The 20,722-nt window shown below is 43.2% G+C and overlaps 1 protein-coding gene across 5 annotated transcripts in view; it reads right to left on the bottom strand.

The window, feature by feature from the left end:
* Positions 1–741: 741 nt before the first annotated feature.
* Positions 742–20,722, bottom strand: part of MBD3 (methyl-CpG binding domain protein 3) — a 30,191-nt gene continuing 10,210 nt past the window's right edge. For all 5 annotated transcript variants that reach the window (XM_021008945.2, XM_021008947.2, XM_021008944.2 and 2 more), the window contains exons 3-7: positions 12,506–12,643; positions 10,123–10,213; positions 8,686–8,863; positions 6,013–6,210; positions 742–4,522 (exon numbers count right to left, since the gene is read on the bottom strand). In XM_021008945.2, coding sequence (XP_020864604.1) covers positions 6,018–6,210; positions 8,686–8,863; positions 10,123–10,213; positions 12,506–12,643 — 600 coding nt within the window. In that variant the 3' untranslated portion in view covers positions 742–4,522; positions 6,013–6,017. The remainder of the gene's footprint in view (positions 4,523–6,012; positions 6,211–8,685; positions 8,864–10,122; positions 10,214–12,505; positions 12,644–20,722) is intronic.

Here is a 20,722-nt window from a genome sequence, read left to right as displayed (position 1 = left end):
CTTTGCCTTGACTCTAGATAACTTCTTATCCTGGTCAGTACTGGCAGCGGTGGAGAGAGCATAGTAGGGCACACGCCTCAATTACCAACACTGTATTGGGTGGATTTGCTTATTTTCTTACAAGGGGGTGGCGGGGGTGAGCTTTCTAGTAACCAGTGTGAACAAAACTTATTTTTAAAAATAAAAGCGAGATGGGCAGCTATACTGTTAGGATAAGTATCTAGAGGACCTCCACCCTTACTGACCACCCCATTGCTCCTTTGGTCAGAATAATTCTTGAAATGGTTGCCATAGTGAGGGGTTAGAAACAATTTAACGACAGTGGATGGAGCTCCAGCCTTGGAGTCAAGGACCTGAGTTCAAATCTGGCCTCAGACACTTGACATTTACTAGCTGTGTGATGCTGGGCAAGTCACTTAATCCTGATTGCCTCACCAAAAATAAAGTAAAAGTGAGGTTGGATTAGATGATCTCTGAGGACCTTTTCTACTCCGAATCCTGGGATTCCGTGACTAAACTGTTTATCTCCTCCAAGGTCTCTTCTTTGGCTTGAATACTCCGTGTTCTAAGTATGGTTCTGGCCTTTGCTGACATCCCCAGTCTTTTCTAACTCATGACATTTTGACTTTAAAAGACCACTCAGACAAGAGTGCAAATATAAATTCTGCCACAAATGAAATTTGGAGCCCAAACACTCCAAAGCATCTCTCATCTTTGTGAATATTGAACAGGCCCCAACAATTCACCTTCCCATACCAGGGTAATTTATTCAAATGTTTATAGATACAAAAACACACATTAAAGGGAAAAAATGCTTACAATCATCCTCTTTATAAGTACATCAGCACCAAGCTCTCCAAATTCCCAACAAGGGGATGGAAAGCTGACTTCACACCCACATGGGGACCCTGGGGTCACTGAAGCACCCCGGGACTGCTCAGCGAGTGGCTTTCAGCTTCCATGTCTTCTCACCATCCCCTAGCTGCCCCAGCCACACAGCTTTCAAGGCCCATAACACTGTTGTCAATTTGACTAATAATAGTAGGTATGAGGTGGAGCAAAATGGCAATCTCAGAGCTTCCCCCTGCAAAAACTTGAAGGCATGTTCAGTGCTGCAATGGCCCCCAAACAGCTGGAAAGGTCAGTAGATGGGTCAGAGAAGGAACTGAGAGGCAATTCCCATGTAAAAATACAAAGCCCCAAACACTGGCTATGGCATATGGACAGTCTAGAGGCACAAGTCACTACCAGCTCTTCCTTTCAATGGACTCATGTCTCAGGAAGGAAGCCTGTGAAAAGCTGGGGACTTCTAGGCCAAAAGGATTAATGTTTAATCAAAAGCCCAATAGTAACTTTCCTGTACAGTCCATGAGTTTGACACCCGTGAAAGTTATCACTCTAATGACATAAAAAGCATTTACAAGGCAAACTGGCCCAATGATCATCCCACCCCCAGAGGTTCAGGCAGCAGGTGGATCTGCTTGGCATTTGTGCTTTGATAAAAATAAATGATAAACCTCCCTTTATCCCCCACCCCCCAAGATGCTTAAAGTCAACTCCTCTATTCCACAGTTACCAAGTCTGAGGAGGGCAGGTGGGGAAACAAGGGATTAAAATTTGTCTTTCCTGTGAATTCACTGATTGCAACTTATGTGGAGGGGGAAGGAACATTAGAAAACCCTCCAACAACAAAGAGCAATGTATGATCCCTAGATGTAGTTTTCATGAGTTTGGGATTGGGGAGGGAATTCTCCTCTCTTTCCTCAATACACATGAGTTTCATAAGCCCAGTAGGACGGGCATGTTAGACGCTGGGTGGTGAACACCTCATCACCAAGCCACACTGGTCATGCAGTTTAAAAATGCTGGATCTGACCAGTGATAGCAACCAGTTATAAACAAATGGAGGAAGGGTTCAGAACGCACAGGGAGAAGCACGAACATCAACATCATGAGGACACGATACCCTCATCCCAATGTCTACTTTTTGGCAAATCGGCATAAACGAGCACATAGCTAGGAATCCCGGGCATTTCATACACTATGCTTTATAGTGACGTAGTAGATTCATCTTGGGCTTTTTTTTCCTTGTACTAGCCAAAAAAAAAAAAAGATTATAACTAGAGATAAGACAAGGAAGAATATCAAAAAAAAAGGCAGATTCAAATCTGGATTGACACTACCCTCTAATTGCCGACAACTCCCTCAGTCCAGTCCAGTCCAATCTACAATTTATTGTACCCAGAATGTAGACCTCGGTAGGGAGTTGTCTCAGGCATCTACACATTCAGTAAAAATCCTGAAAATGCCAGCCCAGGAGAGTTCCACGCTTGTCCATGTCTAGCTGGAGGAGGCCAGGCAAGGAAAGGGCTCGTTGCTCCTGTCCTTCCGGCGCCTTCTTAGACTTCACCCTCTGGGGGCTGCCACATCAGATTGTCCTCCAGAGTGGATCTCCCCATTTGAGTTTTTGTGTCAGAAACTGGAAAGGGATGTAGGGCAACGAGGCAGTCTACAGAAGAGTATTCATGTTGCCAAGACAGAAGAATGCTGGTTTCAATTTAAACTTCCAAAAGGAAGGGAGAACTTGCATCTTGTAGCGGGTGTCATCTGACTACAGAGAAGACAGACGTTCTCCAAGTCTTCTCTCTTGCCAGTAAAGTCCCAGCAGAAAAAGAAATCGCTTGGCTTGTGGAAGAACATCTTTATCCCCACCCACAGTAGCGGCCACTGTAGTTAATGTGCCCTTCTTCACAAGGCACTGAGGCACAGAACTGAGAGGTGATGGGCAGGGGATTGAAACAGCATAACCTTTCTTTAGGCAGTTGAATATTAGCGTTCTTAGACACCAGAGCTGTAATATCTTTCTGGAAATGCCTAAGGCTTTCTCAAGTGCTAAACAGGGAAAATGTCTTTCAAAAAAAAATCTTAAGTTGTTAGATGGAAACACATGACACAGCCCTTAAGGGGTATGATACAGCAGCCCATTATGCCTGAGGCAGCTTTCCCACCTCAGTACTAACCAGCTGTGTGACCTCAGACAAGTCACTCGCTCACCTCTCATTTCACGTCACCAAACATCTGTTTTGTCACTTTCTTAATAAGGAGGTCTTTTAGTTCTCCAGCTCTGTAATTCTAATTAATAGTCTCCTCTAAACTGCCCACAAGATCATGGCAGAGCCTACAGGTGAGAAGCGTGTGCCAGAAGATGTCTGGGCTGTCATTCCCCATACCCCTAAGCAACTCATGCTAGAAGAAGGAGGAGAGGGAGAATCTGTGCCTATGATTACTTCTGCATCTGGATCTCAAGCAGCTGCATAGAGATGGGGTAAGAGTTCCAGATTCCCATATCCAACTGAGGATTCAGAACTCCATTAAGGCAGTTTGACTACATTTCATTTCTCTTCAACAAAGGCCAAAGTTCACTTCAATGCACAGCAAATACAAAAGGTTAAAATGTTCAAAAAAGGATTCTATTCAGTTGATATTATCAATTTATTAAAGAAAGGTGAACTTTTTTTAAAATGAGGGTGAGACTATCACAGCTTCATGTACTGTGTAGTCCTGCAAACAAACTAAAGGCGATGCCTTCCACATCTGCTCTCCTGCAGGGGAGGAAGTCCTGGCACCAGAACCGAGTCTCTCTCTTCTTACTGCTGGATCTTCTGTTTTGCTTGGAAGCATTCCCCAACCTCACTGCAGCAATCACACCGAACATTTCATAGACCACTTCTCTCTTCTGCTACCCCACCTACGGGATGCTGAGGACCTCGGGAACAGACTACTCTGGGAGCATGTCTTTGTTGGTGGCTTATTTCCACAATGCAGAATAAAGTAAGGACAATACAGAAGTAGAGTAAGTTTGAAGAAATTTAGCAGGACAAGCGAATCTGATTCCTGCAGATCTTCCCAGTTTATACTAGCTTCAGTTCTAAACATTTCATACAGGAATTCTGACACTGGGTTTGGGAAAAGCAGGTTGGAAGAGTGTCACACCCTTACTTGACTCCCTTGTCCTTCCCCGAGATCACTCTGGGCATGACATTCAATGACCTGAATTCACATATGGAACAACAATCCGAAAGATGAAAACGGGCTCTTAAGAGTTGGGGATTATCAAGCAGCTTACTGGGGAGAAGCCAAGCAGTGAAGAACCTCTCTCACTTTAAAAAAGACCCAGAAGGAGAGAGAAAATGCTGGGCCTAGGTCAAAAAGTTAAAGGTACCAAAGGCCTGGGAAAACTGACCATACTGAACCAGTGACCCCTAAATAAGAAGGGGAGATTGTGTGTCTAGTACAAACCCGTGTAGCTCCTCCCCACCTTTGATGTGGGAAGGGAAAAGAGGGGATGTGTCTTTCACAAGAGTAAACAGTTACTCTCTGATGCCCAACTCTTTCCTCTAGTGGTCAAGGGAGCTTGTTCCTAAGTATGGTAGATGCAGTTTAGTCCTTGGACACGCCTGGCTTTGGGAATGGTTGTGCTGGCCCTGCTGCTGCTTTACATGTCAATCTTGGCTGGATCTTCCTGAAAAAGAAAAATACAACAGAAAACACCTTCATTAAATTTTGTTTTACTTGCAGTTCCACTCTGATTAAACTCTATCACTGAGCTCAATCCTACTCATTCTTTCTCTGGAAGATTCTGTCTGATTCAGGGGGCAACATCTGGGGAAGAACACTGGCCAGCTAGAGTCTCATGCCAAGTGAAGGTGACCAGGATGGGGGAGGGACTCACAACCATACTGTGAAAGGACTCGATGAAGCAACTGCGAACACTGAGCCTGGAAAAAGAAGAGTTAGGGGGCACACCTATCACGGCTAGCTCCAAATGTGTCAACAGTTGTTATGGGGAAAAGGGAAAAGACTAATTTTGTTTGGTCCTATGGAAGGCAGAACAAGGAGGTAAGAGGGAGACACATTTTAGTTTAATACAAGAACCTTCTAACAGTTAGGAACTGTCCAGTAAAACGGACTGTTTCAGAAGGGGACCCCATTACTGGAAGTTTTTAAATCGGATGACCATTTATTGTGGACTGGGGAGGGGGTCAGGACTACATGCCCTGTAAGGTCCTTTCCAGCCCTGAAATTTTGATCCTCCACTTGGAAAATGTTCAACTAGGTTCCATCAGCTGACAATTAGCTGACAAGCACCTGTGCTGAGACTCACCTCTCCAATAAACAAATTATTCTTAATAGGGATTCTTATTGTATGAATGGTCTTTAAATCATACTGGCTGGAATATGAAAACTGCTCTGCAACAAAAATGGTGAAGAGCTCTCATTTTCTCCACTTTTATAATAAATACTCCCACAGGGCTTTAAGTCTGACGAAGCACTTCTTACACACACACACCATCTCAGTTGAGTTTCACAACACAGAATGGACATTGAAGTCTAAGTCTGTCCTGACTTCAAGTCCCAAACTTTTCCCACTCCATCACATTTCTCTAACCATATTTACTAATTGCTTTTCTCAGTGCTAAATACCCACCTCAGTTTAGTTTTCTTCTATTTATCACTTTTTTAAAAACCTTATGGTCATAAATGTTATACTACAGAGATATCTACAGAAATCATCCATACAAGGAAAGCAAAGGGGAAGGGGCATAGCACAGGCATAGCATAGCTACTGCCAGGCAGTACACTCTGGCAGAGAGAGGTCTAGCCTGGGGAGAGAAGGACACAGGAGACCAGGGTTTGTGCCAGGTCTGAGCCTCAGCTGCTTCAAATGTAAAATAGGGAAAACACACGGACTACCTATCTTGCAGGGCTGTTGTAAGTAACATGCTTTGTAAACCTTGAAAGATATGCAGTTAATACATTACAGAGACACCCAAAAACATAGGTCCATTCATCTCTTGGACTCAAGAGATTAAGTTTCTGATAAAACAAATCACAAACATTAGATCCCTCTGCCTCCTTATATGTACACTTATTCCAGCACCCCCATTCTTCCATACTTAAACAAGGATGTGGGAAACCTCCACGTGCAGCCCCCAGAGGTGCTGGTCTCACCTGGACTATACAGTCTCCATCTCGTGGTCTTGGTCCTGCTCCTCTTCCTCCTCCTCCTCTTCCTCCTCCTCTTCTGCAGCCCCCTTCTCTCCAGGGGCATCCCCATCCCTGGCAATCTCCTCCACGTGAGCAAGCATGTCGGCCATCAGGGCCTCCTCCAGCCTTTTTCTCACCTGCTGTACAAGTTCTTCCTGTTTCCTGACTCAGAACAAAGATCACAGTCAGTTACCTCTAGTAGTCGATCGGCTCTGCAGCCAAACTGTGCAAATACTTGGTCCGGGACAGCCAAGTTGTTTAAACACTCACTTAAGTCTCTGAAGTCATACTTCAGAGCTGACGTTTTTAAATCATGATTTTATGTGTACTTAATGACTTTTACTAGGAAGCTATTTTCATCATCATTAGGAACCCAAGTTCTTGCCACTGAATGTGGTATTCAGCACCCAACTGGAGCACCCATGGCCCTGTCAAGCGAGGGGTCCAAGTACCACTGCAAGAGCTACCGCTGCCCACACTCTCAGGACGAGGAAAGGAATCCTCCCAAGTGGCTTCTTCTGGCTACAGCTAGCTCTACACACACCTCGGCAAAAGCTGCCCCTCTCACCTTTAAGAGGTGGCCCTATGACCTCAAGTAAAAGAATCTTGCAAATTAAATTGGCATGTTATTTCTTGGAGTGCTATTGTTACAATAAGGGCATCACACATTTAGGAGGGCCACTGACAAACTAGAAAAAGTTCAGAGGGAGGACAACCATGAAGGTAACAAAACCTGACCCAGGTCTCATGAAAACTGGTTGTTGGGGCAGCTAGGTGGTGCAGCAGATACAGCACAGGCCCTGAAGTCAGGAGGACCTGAGTTCAAATCTGGCCTCAGACCAAACACTTAACACTTACTAGCTGTGTGACCCTGGGCAAGTCACTTAATCCCAACTGCCTTTAAAAAAAAAAAAGACTGGCTGTTCATCCTACAAAAGAACAGACTTGACTGGGGTGGAGGGTGCAGAATGTCCTCAAACATTGGAGGGCTTGTTATAATGAGATCCACTGACTAGAGGTTTAAGTAGAGGCGAGGCAGCCACTTGCCAAGGAGGTTGTTACAGGGAGTTGGGCACAAGGTATGGGTTGTACCACAGGATTTCTGAGGTCCTTCCAAATCTAAGACTTTATTCATTTACAGTATTTAGTCCTTGGGGCTGAGGGAAGAGTGCCATTTTATAATATTCCCAAGGATAAAGGGAGAAATTTTTAGAGCAAGATGGACAAAATTAAGCTTTAGTCATAAAGTAAAAATTACTGTACATATTATATATTTGAGAGATACAATTTCATATTTTTTTTACTAACATTATTTACATTTCATGGAATGCCAGGGTTCTACAGGATACAGTTTGGAAAACACTACTCTAACAATACTAAACCAGGGAAGTTGATATCATGCAATGTCAGAATATACAATTTTAGAGCTGGAGGAGATCATTTAGTCCAGTCCCTACACTTCGTAAAGGAAGTGAAGGCCCAGAAAGGTTGAATGAGTAGCCTAATTTATCATACAAATAAGTTATTATCAGAGCGTGGACCCAAGTCTCCCAACTCAGAATCCAGGCCTCTCACCATTATACCCCCACCACCCACCCCAGCCTGCGTGCCCCCCACATCCCCCAACAGCATCACTTCATTATGTTAACAGGTAGGCAGCACGGGCATCGTTTGATTCTGAAGGTATAGCACCTTGCCCAAGCCCACACAATGAGAGACAGTTAAGATACAGGTCTTCTAAGCCCAGTATTCTAATTGACCCCCAGTGACTCTCCACATTAAAAGCTCCTCTGCAGTAAGAGGCGCCAGCACACCCTGTCCAGTCCCAGTACGGGACCAACTGCCCAAGTGGCCCATTACATTTTACCAAACTGGGGGCTGGTTCAATTTCAGGTTTGTCTTAAATCAGCACCAAGAACCTGAGGAACAAGACAGCTTGCAAAGCCTCCCTTCTCTCCTACCCTTGCCAAAACGGGAGGAGGAGGTACCTCTCGCCAGAGCACAGACTGTCTTAACAGTCTCTTCTATACGCTCCAACTCTGTTGGGCTACTGAGTCTAGAAACACTTTGGTGTCATAAAGGTGGAAACACTGATTCATGGAAGGAGGAGTTCTAAGGCCAAAGTCCCAGGCTCCACTTCTCACGTGGTTGGGGAAAACACAATGTTGAGCTGAGATACGGTGACACGGTCCAGCCTTCATGTGGTTTACTGTTCTATTAGACAAGAAGGCAACACCGACGGTGAAAGTTTGTACCATCCCAGGCGGTACCTGAACAGACAAATCTTGGGGCCTGGATACGCAATGCTTCATCCATTAGGTTATTCAATACCGCCAACCACATAGGAAGTCGTAACTCCCATCTCTTGAGAATCTGGGCCTAGCTTCTCTCTCTACTTGCTGCTACAATTTTTTTTTGGGGGGGGGAGGTGAATGGGGTAGCCAAATTGACTTAATATTTTTCAAGCCTCAGTTTTCTCATTTGTGAAATTAAGAGCCTGAATCTTGTGTATGAGATTCAAAATGCAGAATGATGGACCGGATTTATACCCACTGCAGGTGAGCAGTAGCATTTGTGTTACATGTCTCCATAGAGCATTTGACTGCCCAAAGTAATTTCTAATACATTTTCCATTACCTGATATCTTCATCAGTCACCATGAAGGCTTTGCAGAGTGGTTGCGAGGTATTAAGCCACACCCCAGGGTTCTTCTCGACAGCTGCTGAGAGCTGCCCAGTGATGGGCATTGTGCTCGTGTGCAGAGCACTGGCAATGGCAGAGAGGAGGGTTTCATCAGTGCAACCTGGGCCAACCCCTGCAGGACACAATTTACCAGAAAGAAAAAAAAGCTGATGAATCAACTTGCTCCATAAACGTCATCACATAGTATTAAAAAAAAAAAAAAGCAAAATACTAAGTTCCTTCAACCCCCTTCACCACCACCAGATGGTCAAACTTCATACTGCTGCTGGAGTTTGGCTTTTTTTTTTAAAGGCAATACAACTAAATATTAAATTTCAGTCACAGAGATACTATAACTTCCCAGATATTAACTGGTTCTCTAAGAACAGGATCAGAGAAACAGCTTTATCTGGGGGAGGGGGAAGTCTAGCCAGTAGTTGAATGAGTTCATAAGTTGATGCTAAGGAGAATGAATGACTGCTTCTAAGGCTGAAGGCCCAGCTAAGATCACTGCTGAAGAGACTCTAAGCTGCCATCTTGGGCTGGCTGTCCCAGCAATGCTTTTACAGAAGGCTTTGGTTACGATGCGTTAACAATGTTACTGAGAAACAAAGTTGGTGGGGGTAATGTCCTGTGGGGCGAGCAGTCTTCCTATCTACTTCAAATGTTACCAGACCAAATAAAGTAAAAAGTTTTGTATAGCCCTTCAGCCATGGTGAGAAAAGGAACTGCCTGTTTCCACAGCAATGGAGTGATGGCTTACATTTAAGGTAGGATACAAAATTAAACTATAACAGTTTTAATCCTCCCACATTCCACATGTTTTAAGGAGTTACCAAATTCCACACCAAGAAGTTCTTTACACAAAGAAACCCTTTCTATATTCTTTCATATATGCAAAGATTCTCTCTTTGAACCACAACCTTTCTAAGGAGAGATGAAGTTAAATTTGCTAAATTAAAAGTCAGACTAGCTTCTTAAACATCCTTGCTGGTGTCTTTTATCAGCCATTATCCAAAACTCAATTCAGAGCTAAAAATCAACCCACAGGTATAAACAAAGAATAGCAGTGGGGCACCACGGGGGTCAGAAGATCCAGGTTCTAAGGTTGTTTCTGCCACTATCTACCTGGGCAGTTTTAGGCAAAGTGCTCCCTGAGCCTCCATTTCTTCACCTGGAAGATGCTCTTTCAAAGGACCTCCTGGTTCTGATACTGTTTTAAATGCCCTCCCAGCTCTGACCTTCTGTGCTCTATGCACTCTCCATAGTAAAGCTTTCTCCATGCCTAACAGTCAATCCAGGAGAAGTGTAATGTGAAGGCTCACAAAATAGCGAAAAGATGTTCTTAAAATTTACAAGTTCAACATGCAGTCAAAAACAGTTACTAATTACCTTGTAAACCTTTAGGAAGATCCATTGTTTTCACAAGCTCTTCTGCAATGTCAAAGGCATTCAATCCACTTAGTTTCTTCTCCCAAAAAAGCTATCAAAGAAAACATTTATGTTTATTTACACAGTTTTTAAAAAAGGCAACTCAAGGGAGACCCTGATGATACAAAAAGCCCCAAATCAAATAGAATTCAGGCAGCTAGCCTGGGTTGTTAAGAGGACAGGCTGCCTAAGGATATGGGGGGGGGGGAGAGAAGATAATGTTACATTAGGCAGCTCATTTGAAATAGCAGCTGCCAAGGAGTTACCCTTAGGCACCTGGGGAGATAAGGCTTAAACTTTTTGAGGAAACAGCAAGGAGAGGAAGAGAAGACATCAGTTAACTGTAAACCATCCTAACGGCTGTCCTGTTCACACTGACCTCTTTCCCGTACCTGTCTGCAGCTCTTCCACACCCCCTATTTTTCTCTGTAAAATAGTAGCTTCATAGAAGTTTACTAAAACAAATCCTCTTATATTTAGCTGGTACACATTCAATTTCGTTAATACGTCTTTTTTCTGTATGTAGAATGTTAATATAGTAGCTTCAATGTCCAACTGTACTCTCTTCCTGTCTAAGGATAGAATCTCATATGTACTATAATGGCCACACAACCTACTTGTCTATAAGAATACTCTTCCTTTATTATCATTCCCTTTCCAGTTCTGCATTTTATTAGTTCAAAATGAAGCAATTCTATTTCCAATATTCTCAACAGTCAGTACAGGCAGACCTGCACTTTGATTGACTGAGCTCTGCGGACAGAGGTTTTCACAAACTGAAGGTCTGGGCAAGCCAGTCTCCCAGTGCCATTTTTCCAATAGCACGCGCTGCTGTCATGTCTCTGGGGCATGTTTGGGAATCCTCACAACATTTCAAACTTTTTCATTATTATCTCTGTCATGGTGATCTGGGAACAGTGATCTTTGATGTAACTACTGTAATTGTTTTGGGGCGCCACAAACTGCCCATATAAGACAGTAAACTTGACGGATAAATGGCATGTGTGTTCTGACAGCTCCATGGAATGGCCACTCCTGTCTTCTTCCCTCTCCTTGGGCCTCCCTATTCTATGAAACACAACAATTTTGAAATTAGGCCAATTAATAACCCCACAATGGCCTCTAAGTGTTCAAGTGAAAGGAAGAGTCAGTCAATGTGGTAAACTTCATTTCTGTCTTTTTTTTTTAAAGTACAATTTGTTAAAGACTCAGATGATGCTTAAGCTTTTTTTTTAAGCAACAAAGTATTTTTAAATTAAGGTCTGTACATTGTTTTTTTAGACATAATACTGCAAACTACTTAGCAGACTACGGTAAACTTTAAAGTAAAGTAAACCTAACTTTTATATGCACTGGGAAACAAAAAAATTTGTGTGACTCACTTTATTGTGATATTCACTTTAATGCAGTGGCCTGCAACGGACCCCACAATATCCCTAAGGTTTACCTTGACTGTGTGGTCAAGTGGAAAGAACACTAGATTGAGAATCAGGAGACTTGGGTTCTATGATCAGATTTGTCCCCAGTCATTGATCTGTAAATGTAGGCAGGTCACTTCCCCTTAGTTTTTCCATCTGCAAAGAAGGGGTTGGATCAGTTGATCTTTAACGTCCCTGTTTAGCCCTAAAATTCTATGTCCCATAAAAAACTCACAATTAGTTTTGATCCTTAAGACCGTCCTACATTCAGGATAATGGAAAAGCAGTCATGAAGCAGCCTGATGGGAGCTATGCATCATGTTACATAAGGAAGACCCAAGCTGTGAATCGACCTGATTTCGTGTTCCCTAGGCTGGCAACGTTGCCATACTGATGTACTAAGCCTACTGAGGTCACAAAGAACATAGACCTAAAATTGTCAGAGAGAACTGCAGCTCTGAGAGCTCCCAACAAATGGTCTAGGTAGGAATTCAAGTCCCAGGGCAATGCAATGTAGCCACATTCAAAGTGAACTAGGCTGGCATCCGAGATGCTGGAAGCAGCTCCCTCAGGTGCAGCACAAAAGACACGGCAGGGGAAACACTAGGATTTATGAACTGAGAGTACCAGCAACCAGACAGCTAACCTTATGCTAGCTAGTGCAGTGGGGAAACTCCTCATCTGTAACATGGCCATAATATGACCACTCCAGACAGGGAAACTGAGGCCCCAGAAGCAAAGATGGTCCCTTGACAAGTGAGTGGCAGAGCCAGGATTAGCACACAGGTTTGTTTCATCCTTTCCAATCCGACATGCCTGGCTCTCTCCTGATGGGAATGTAAAATTCCAAGGGAAAAGCATACCATTTGACGACTGAGCCTTACTCAGAGTAGAACAAATGCAATACCCAAGTCTGTGAGTCTCACCTGTCGAGGCTGGTCCACAGCCTTCTGTGGATCGCTCTTTACTTTATTGCTGGGATGGTTAGTAATCTTGGTAACAGGCTGTTTGAAGATGGATGCCGTCTGCCGGACAGGGAGTGCTGTATTTAAATCTGGTTTTCCCTACAACAACAAGCAAGTTAGACCATACTCCTAACAACTCATATTTGTATAATACTTTATTTACAAAGTGTTTTCTTCACAGAAGACAGTTCAATCTTTATAGAATGACACTGCTGGCCTCCACCTTGATTCCACTTAATCTCAAATAGGCTAAATATAGAATGCCAGAGCTGGGTCATTTTAGAGATCCCCTAACCCAGAGGCGGGTAATAGGCAGCCCTTGGGCTTTATGCTGTGGTCCTCAACATTCCCTAGGTTCACCCAAACCAGATTAAAATGTAATTGGAAAATATTTAACAAAATAAAAATACAAAAGAACATAGGTAATGTTAACATGTGGTCTTCTAAGTCACAATGTGCCCATGGGGATCCTGTCACCCTGTTTCTGAGTCTGATACCACTGCTCTAGCCCAATCACTTAATTTCCCAGGAGGGGAAGGAGAGAAACAATAAAGAGACCTGACGTGTCTAAGCTAAGCATATGGCGCATGGACCAACATGCCTTAGGACACTTGGGAAAAGTAAGCACATACTCAGGGTTTGTTTTAGAACTGATTTAACAAATGTAGGTGAAAAAAATAAAGGCCAGCTGGGTGGAGAAACCTAAATCCCAACAGATCCAGCCACCCCAGCAAAGACAAGAGTTTCTATTTTAATATGGCTCCTCAGCAGTCTGTGGCCCAAGCTCGATAAGTAACCCAGACTGTGCCAAACACAGACGCTCTGCCTTGTGACTTGTAACATTTGTATAGGATAGGGAGAGAAATCTGGACATATCCTCTGCCTGGAATTCTTATAAATAACAGCTCTACAGTGGTTACGAGCAGGCCAGGGGTGGAAAACTCAAAAAGAAACCGGAGGTAGAGGGAAGCGAGACACATCATGACTCAGAAAACTACACATTAAGGGGCAGCTAGGTGGCACAGTGGATAGAGCACCGGCCCTGGAGTCAGGAGGACCTGAGTTCAAATCTGGCCTCAGACCAAACACTTGACACTTACTAGCTGTGTGACCCTGGGCAAGTCACTTAACTCCAATTGCCCTCCCCCCCAAAAAGGTCTGGAAAACCACATACTAACATCATCTATGTTCTACTGTATTTTTATTTATCTGATTAAATATTTCCCAATTACATTTTTAAGGTTCCTCTGCCCTGACAAGTGCTGCAGGAGCTCTAGCATTTGATACTTCTAGTATTCAGGTTCTTAAGAATTGGAAGGAACCTCAAAAGCAGCTGTTCCAATCAATTATTTGCACAGGAAATGAATGTCCAAAACACTCATTCCCAACGAGTGCTAGTCTGATCTCTGCTTGAAGACTTCTTGTAAGGGGGAGCTCACTAGCACCATCCTGCTCTGGGACTCTCTAGGGAGTTTATCTCGCACTGAGTAGAAATCTGCTTTTCTATAGCTTTTACCATTGTTTCTCCGTTGCCCTTCTGTGGCCACAGGACTTCCCCCCAAAACCTCCTTCCATTTGGCATCCCTTCATATTCTTGCCGATGACCCCCACACCCATGTCTTCTTTCCATTAATTAAACATTCCTAGCAGTTCCTAGGAGACAAGCTCCTTGAGGGCAAGGAGATTTCATTTGTCTTTGTATCCCCACGGATTAAAGCGACCCTCCTATCCTCGACTGTCTGTTTCCTGGATGTATCCCACTTCACTGATGTTAAATGGTTTGAAGAGGTGATCATTCGCCCCCTCCTCTACTGTATGAAACACTGACTTTGGACTCAAAGAGAAGCTGGGTTTGAATCCTGGGTGCACCAAGGTTGTCTATGTGACCCTGGACAAAGGTCACCTCTCTGGGCCTTCAATTTCCTTATAGGTGAAGAGGTTGCTCTAAATCTGAGATCCTATGTTTCACAGAACATTGGAGCTAGGCGTGGCTTCATGGATGACTTAGTCTGAAGCCCTCACTTAACAGATGAAATTGAAGCTCAGAGAGGTGCCACAGCATTAATAGCAGAGCCAGGATTAGAACTGTGGTCTTCTGATTCTCAATTCAGTAACTTTTCTTCTTCCCAACAGCACTCTTCTGTCCTACTGAAAGATGGGTAGCTCATCTTTTATCAATGCATAATTGTTTCAGGTACAGAAATATCATCCTCAGTAGAGAGTAAACTACTCTGGGGTACGGACTATGTCTAACATATTTTCTATGGCTCACAGGTCCTCAATATGGGTATTCCCTCCTCTCCTAACACAGACCACACAACCCTTTGAGGACTAAGAATATTATCTTTGACAGTTGCCAAGGTTAAAACAGTCACCACATGGCTGTCAGCCTATGAAAAGCCCAACCAAACTCATATGGCTGCTCTTCTGACAAACACTGTTCATCACCAGACCTAGGAATGAACTGAATGGCCCTAATTGGATCCTTCTGCTTGGGGACCCACTGAATAAGGTGGTTTTTACTCCTACAATCAAGCCAATACAAGAATTTTTTTGGAACTTAAGCAACTGGCATGGTGGAGATACAAATGAATTGTGTTAAACAGAGAAGGGAGATCACTTCAGGATGGAAGTCATATAAAAGCAGGAGGATTTGGGTAAGACTTTATCAGTAAAAAGAAGAAGGGAAGAATCTATTTCAGGTAAGTTGAACAGTGTGAGTAAGCAAATTCCCAGAGTTAAGTAAGGGCCAAGTGTGCTCAAGACATAGCCAATGAATCTGTCTTGCTAGAAAGAGCTTACATAGAGCTCCGGCCTTGCAGTCAGGAGGACCTAAGTTCAAATCTGGCCCCAGACACTTGACACTTACTAGTTGTGTGACCCTAGCAAGTCACTTAATTCCGACTGCCTCACCAAAAAACAAGAGAAAGAGAACGCGAGAGAGAGCGCTTATATAGAGGAAGAGTGAGATCTAGGGACCAGATTGAGGTAGGCCTTCAATGCCATAACAAATTATATAAAGGTCAGTAAAAGAAATGGTCAGAGGAAAGAGCCATTGCTGTTTAAAAAGAATGACAAATACCACCAAAATGCATATCCTCTATAATCCTTCCTAAATAAAGGATACTCTACACTATTGGGGTGGTAGGAATAAGAGACCAAAAAAAGCACTGAGGTTCTCTGTATATAAGTGGTGGTTATTAATGAAGAGAAAATATGAACTTGGTAGTACACTGAGCCAGCTGGATGAATGAACACTGGATGAGGAGTCACTCAAGATATTATATTTTGAATCCTGGCTCAATTTCCTCACCTGTAAAATGTAAGTAATACCTGTCCTATACCTAATTTCTCAGAGGGCTATGTTACTGTGAGGCTCAAACATGGCAATGTATTGAAACTTTTTTGTAAATCGCAAAGCATCAAAATAGTAACTGATTATATATGTACAGCACAACATAAATGCCAAATATTGCTGGTATTAGAAGGAAGAAAAGGTTACAAAATGCTCCCCAAAGCCCCTACCTCCCCATCTGCATTTATCTGACAGGGATCTGTCAAATTAATCTTTAAAGGAGAAGAAAAAATTCAAATATACTATATTTGAGTATATCAAAAATAACTTGTAGTATATAGACATATTAAATTGACAGCAAAGGTGCCCTACAACCTCCAGTTCTGACATACAGATATTAGAAAGTGGGGGCTATGCCAAAAGCATCCGTGGGGTAGGGATAAAGAACGCCTCCAGGAAGCACAGAAGTTAATACCGTGCTGAGGCAGCACCTGTTCATACCAAAACTATCCAGGAGTGGGATCAGCTGCCTGGCAGCCTTTTAACCCCGCTGACAGGCAAGGCAGAGTATATAAAACAAAAATACAATAATGTACCCAAGTTTGAAAAAAAATGACTTGATACTTAAATTTTAGACTTTTTTTTGGGGGGGTGGATGGGATGGACTGGACAATAGGGGTTAAGTGACTTGCCCAGAGTCACACAGCTAGTAAGTGTCAAGTGTCTGAGGCCACATTTGAACTCAGGTCCTCCTGACTCCAGGGCTGGTGCTCTATCCACTGCACCACCTAACTGCTCTTAGATTTTTTTTTTAATGCAAGGGTCTTAAACTGCTTTGCAAATCACTTGCTAATTCTCAGATCATTGCCGTCCAAGTAAATGGTAACCACTCTTTCCTCCCCCCAACTTTCCAACATGCATATATTTCCCATCTGTAAAATGAAGGGATTGGACAAGACGATCTCTAAGGTCCCTTCCAGTTGTAAATCCTTGACCCAAGATAAAAGAGCACAGACACAGCAGAACTTCAGAAAGGAAGCAGAGAAGCTATCACAGAGATTCAGAGAGAATCTTCACCCCTGGACTTCTGCTTTTATCCCTCTGCAGCTCCTCCTCTAATCTTTCCCCTTCAATCCATCTGGCACCCCACTGCCAGGCAGATCTCCCTAAAAGATTACTGGCCAGGGGTAATGTGGGCAAAGCAAATCAGACAAAAGCCTGCTATAGTGTTTCACAAGATTAAGAGTAGTAATGAAACTTTTTTGTTTGGTTGTTTTTCTGTTGTATCTGACTCTTCATGACCCCATTTAGGGTTTTCTTGGCAGAAATACTAGGGTGGTTGGCCATTTCTTTCTCCAGTTCATTTTACAGATGAGAAAACTGAGGCAAACAGGGTTCAGTGATTTGCCAGGGGTCGCATAGCTTGGAAGTATCTGAGGCCAGATTTGAGCTCAGGTCTTCATGACTCCAGGCTCAGTGCTCTATGAACTAGGGTGCCACCTAGCTGCAGAGCAGTAATGAAGCTTAGAGATCAACTAGTTCAAGTCCTTTTACAGAAGAAAAAGCAGAAGCTCAAAGATAAGGTCTCTGCTCATCAAGTCAGGAAGCTGCAAAGCCAGGATGAGGATCCAAAGTCTCCTAGCTCAAATCCAGTGCTGCTCCTGCTACATTATCTCCCAAGCTACATTCCACAGATCACAGGTGTGCTCTGCAATCTGACTAGGAATTAGGTGGGAGGAAATGTCAGTGTTATCCAGTGTTCTTCCTCAAAACACTAAATAGGAAATTATGCATTTATAAAATGTACTCTTCAGGTTAAGTGCGCCCACAAGTGGTATTACCCCCATTTTACAGGTGAGAAAACCCAGGCCCACAGTGATGAAGTTGACTTGCCCATGATCATACCATTACTAAGTGTTAGAGGCAAGATTCAAAATGAGGTCTTTTGGCCTCCTCCCATGTTAGTACTCTAACCACTATTAGCATCTAGCATTCTGCTAGCTACTGCATCAACTCTTGCCTGAACACAACAACCCATGATGGTCTCTCCCTTTGTGTTTGTTTACCACATGATTATCACCTTATGTACAATCCTACTATCTAACCACATGTACTGCACAATCCAGCATTCCATCCTATCCGTAATGACTACAAGGCCATTATAACTAATGCTGTGATGGATGTTTTACCTCAGCTAGACTGTAAGCTCCTTGTGCAAAGTCACACTTTTCTTACACCCCCAAAATGTTTAGCACATAAGATTCATTTCCCAGTAGTTTTGTTCACACATCAAAAAATGATGTCTCCTGTACCTATGTCAAGGTCACACAAAATCTCATGACAAATCACATGGGGATCATAACTCAAGGCAGCCCGGTGCAATGGGCCCTGTCACCTATTAGCTGTAGGCCAAGAGCAAGTCACTGTACCTCTCTTGTTCTGTTTCCTCATCAAAAAAAAAAATACCAGGGATGAAACCTGCATGGTACTTAGCCTCTGTTACACAGAGGCAAGGAGATAATGAATATAAAGCTTTGCAAACCTTAGGATGCTTTAAAAGGTAAGTTATTACGTTTAATTCATAAGAGATTCCATGACCATGGCTCCTGTGCTACAAATACACTCCTGTCCCGTCCCCCCCCATCCTTAAACCCCGCTCCCTGGATCCTATTAGTGAGCCTTGCTTGCTATCGTCCTTGGCTAAACTCCTTGAGAAAGTCATCTACCATGGGGGCCTCCACTTCCTCTCTCTCACTCTCTTCTAAACTCTCTGCAGTCTGGCTTCCAGCCTCATCAACTCAACTGAGAAACTGCTCAGGTAGGGATGCTCCCTTACTTGCCAAATCTAATGGTCTTTTCTCAATCTTCCTATTTCCTGACTTCTCTACCACCTTTAATATCAGTGGTCCCCTACTCCTGGACACTCTGCCCTGTCCCTAGGAGAGAACTCATTCTCTTCCCAAACTGTCCCTTCTTTCCAATGTTCGTATTATTGCCAAGGGAACCACCAATCCTTCCAGTTAACAAGGGCTTCCAATCAGTGTCATTCTTCATTCCTCACTCAGACTAACTCTACCCACAGATTCATTGTCAAATTTGGCCATTTTTTACCTTCACAATGTATCTGTAAAGTACCTTTTCTCTTTATTCACCAGTCATCCCTCATCCAGTTCCCATTAGCTTTGCAATACCCTTCGAACTGATCTCTCTGACTGAAGGCTATTCCTATTCCAAATCATCCTCTAACTCAACCTCCAAAGTCATTTCCCTAAAACTCAGGTCTGATCATATCATATCCCTGATTCAATCATGTCCAAGTAACTCCTTATTACTTCCAGGATCAAATATTATTTGGCACTGGGATCCTCTCTACCTTTCCAGGCCCCTTCGACTTTACTGACCGAGCTACATTGGCCTCCTGGCTGTTCTTCCCACAATCCTTCTCTCCCCACTTCCATGCCTCAGTCCTGGCTTTCTCCTATGCCCAGCAGGATCTCCCTTCTCCCCTATAACAAGTTTCCTTAGTTTCCTTTAAGACTCAGTTAAAATTTGGAACTATGCCCAAGAGCTATAAAAATGTGCATACCCTTTGACCCAGCAATAGCCATTTCTAGGGCTATATCCCAAAGAGATCATACAAATGGGAAAAGGACCTACATGTACAAAAATATTCATAGCAGCTCTTTTAGTGGTGGCAAAGAATTGGAAATTGAGAGGATGCCCATCAATTGGGGAACGGCCGAGCAAGTTGTAGTATATGAATGTAATGGAATACTATTGTGCTATAAGAAATGATGAGCAGGCTGACTTCAGAAAAACCTGGAAAGACTTGTATGGTCTGATGCTGAGTGAAGTGAGCAGAACCAAGAGAACGTTGTACACAATGTTATGCGATGACTAATATTGATAAACTTAGCCCTTCCCAGCAATGCAAGGATCTAAGACATCTCCAGAGACTTTGTGACAGAAAATGCTATCCACATCCAAAGAAAGAACTATGGAAGTTGAATTGCTATTTTTTTTCTCTTCTGTTGAGTTTTGTTTCCTCTTTCTGATGGTTCCTCCTATTGGTTTTAATTTTTACTTACAACACCACTAATGTGAAAATATGTTTAATAGGAATGTAAATGTATAGCCTATAACGGATTGTGTGCAGTCTTGGGGAGGGTGGGGGGAGGAAGGAGGAGAAAAATTTTAAACTCAAAAGCATATGGAAGTGATTGTTGATTAATCAAAATAAATTAATTTTAAAAAAAAGACTCAGTTCAAATCCTACCTTCTGCAAGAGGCCTTTCCCATGCCCTCCCTCTCCCCCTGAGTATGCCTTCTTTATCTACATATACATCTCTTGTACAGACATAGTTATTTCCATATTGTCTCCCCCATTAGATTGTGAGTTCTTGGAGACCAGGACTGTGTTTTTGCTTTTCTCTGCCCACAACACAGTTCTTGGCACATTGTAAGTACTTACAGAATGCTTGCTGACTGATGGGTGATGAACTAGTGAGAACACTGCTCGACAGCTGATGGATCATCAACATCAGGTAAGGCCAGAGGCAGAGGGACAAATATGGTCAGTGTCTGCTAGTGTCATGGAAGAAGGACACCTAACCCACACCTAGCCCAAACAGATTTCTTATTGATGAAGAGGCTCTCCAGGAGGGTCCTTCTGGTAGATCATTTTATGCTTACTGCACTGGGTCCTGGGACACTCCAAGGTGTTCTCAATGGCATTCATAGTTACTCAGGGTATCACCCTAACTACCCACACAGGAAAAACAAAATAGATCAAGAATTTTGAAGTACTTTGCCTGTGTTATGATAGGTACTTGGATGAAACTGCACATTTTCAAGGATCCCAAAACGCTTTTTGTTGTAAAAGC

Source organism: Phascolarctos cinereus, unplaced genomic scaffold (assembly GCF_003287225.1).
Source record: "Phascolarctos cinereus isolate Bilbo 61053 unplaced genomic scaffold, phaCin_HiC Scaffold_4;HRSCAF=312, whole genome shotgun sequence".
Taxonomy (NCBI): domain Eukaryota; kingdom Metazoa; phylum Chordata; class Mammalia; order Diprotodontia; family Phascolarctidae; genus Phascolarctos; species Phascolarctos cinereus.
This window is presented reverse-complemented; position numbering and strand designations above follow the sequence as displayed.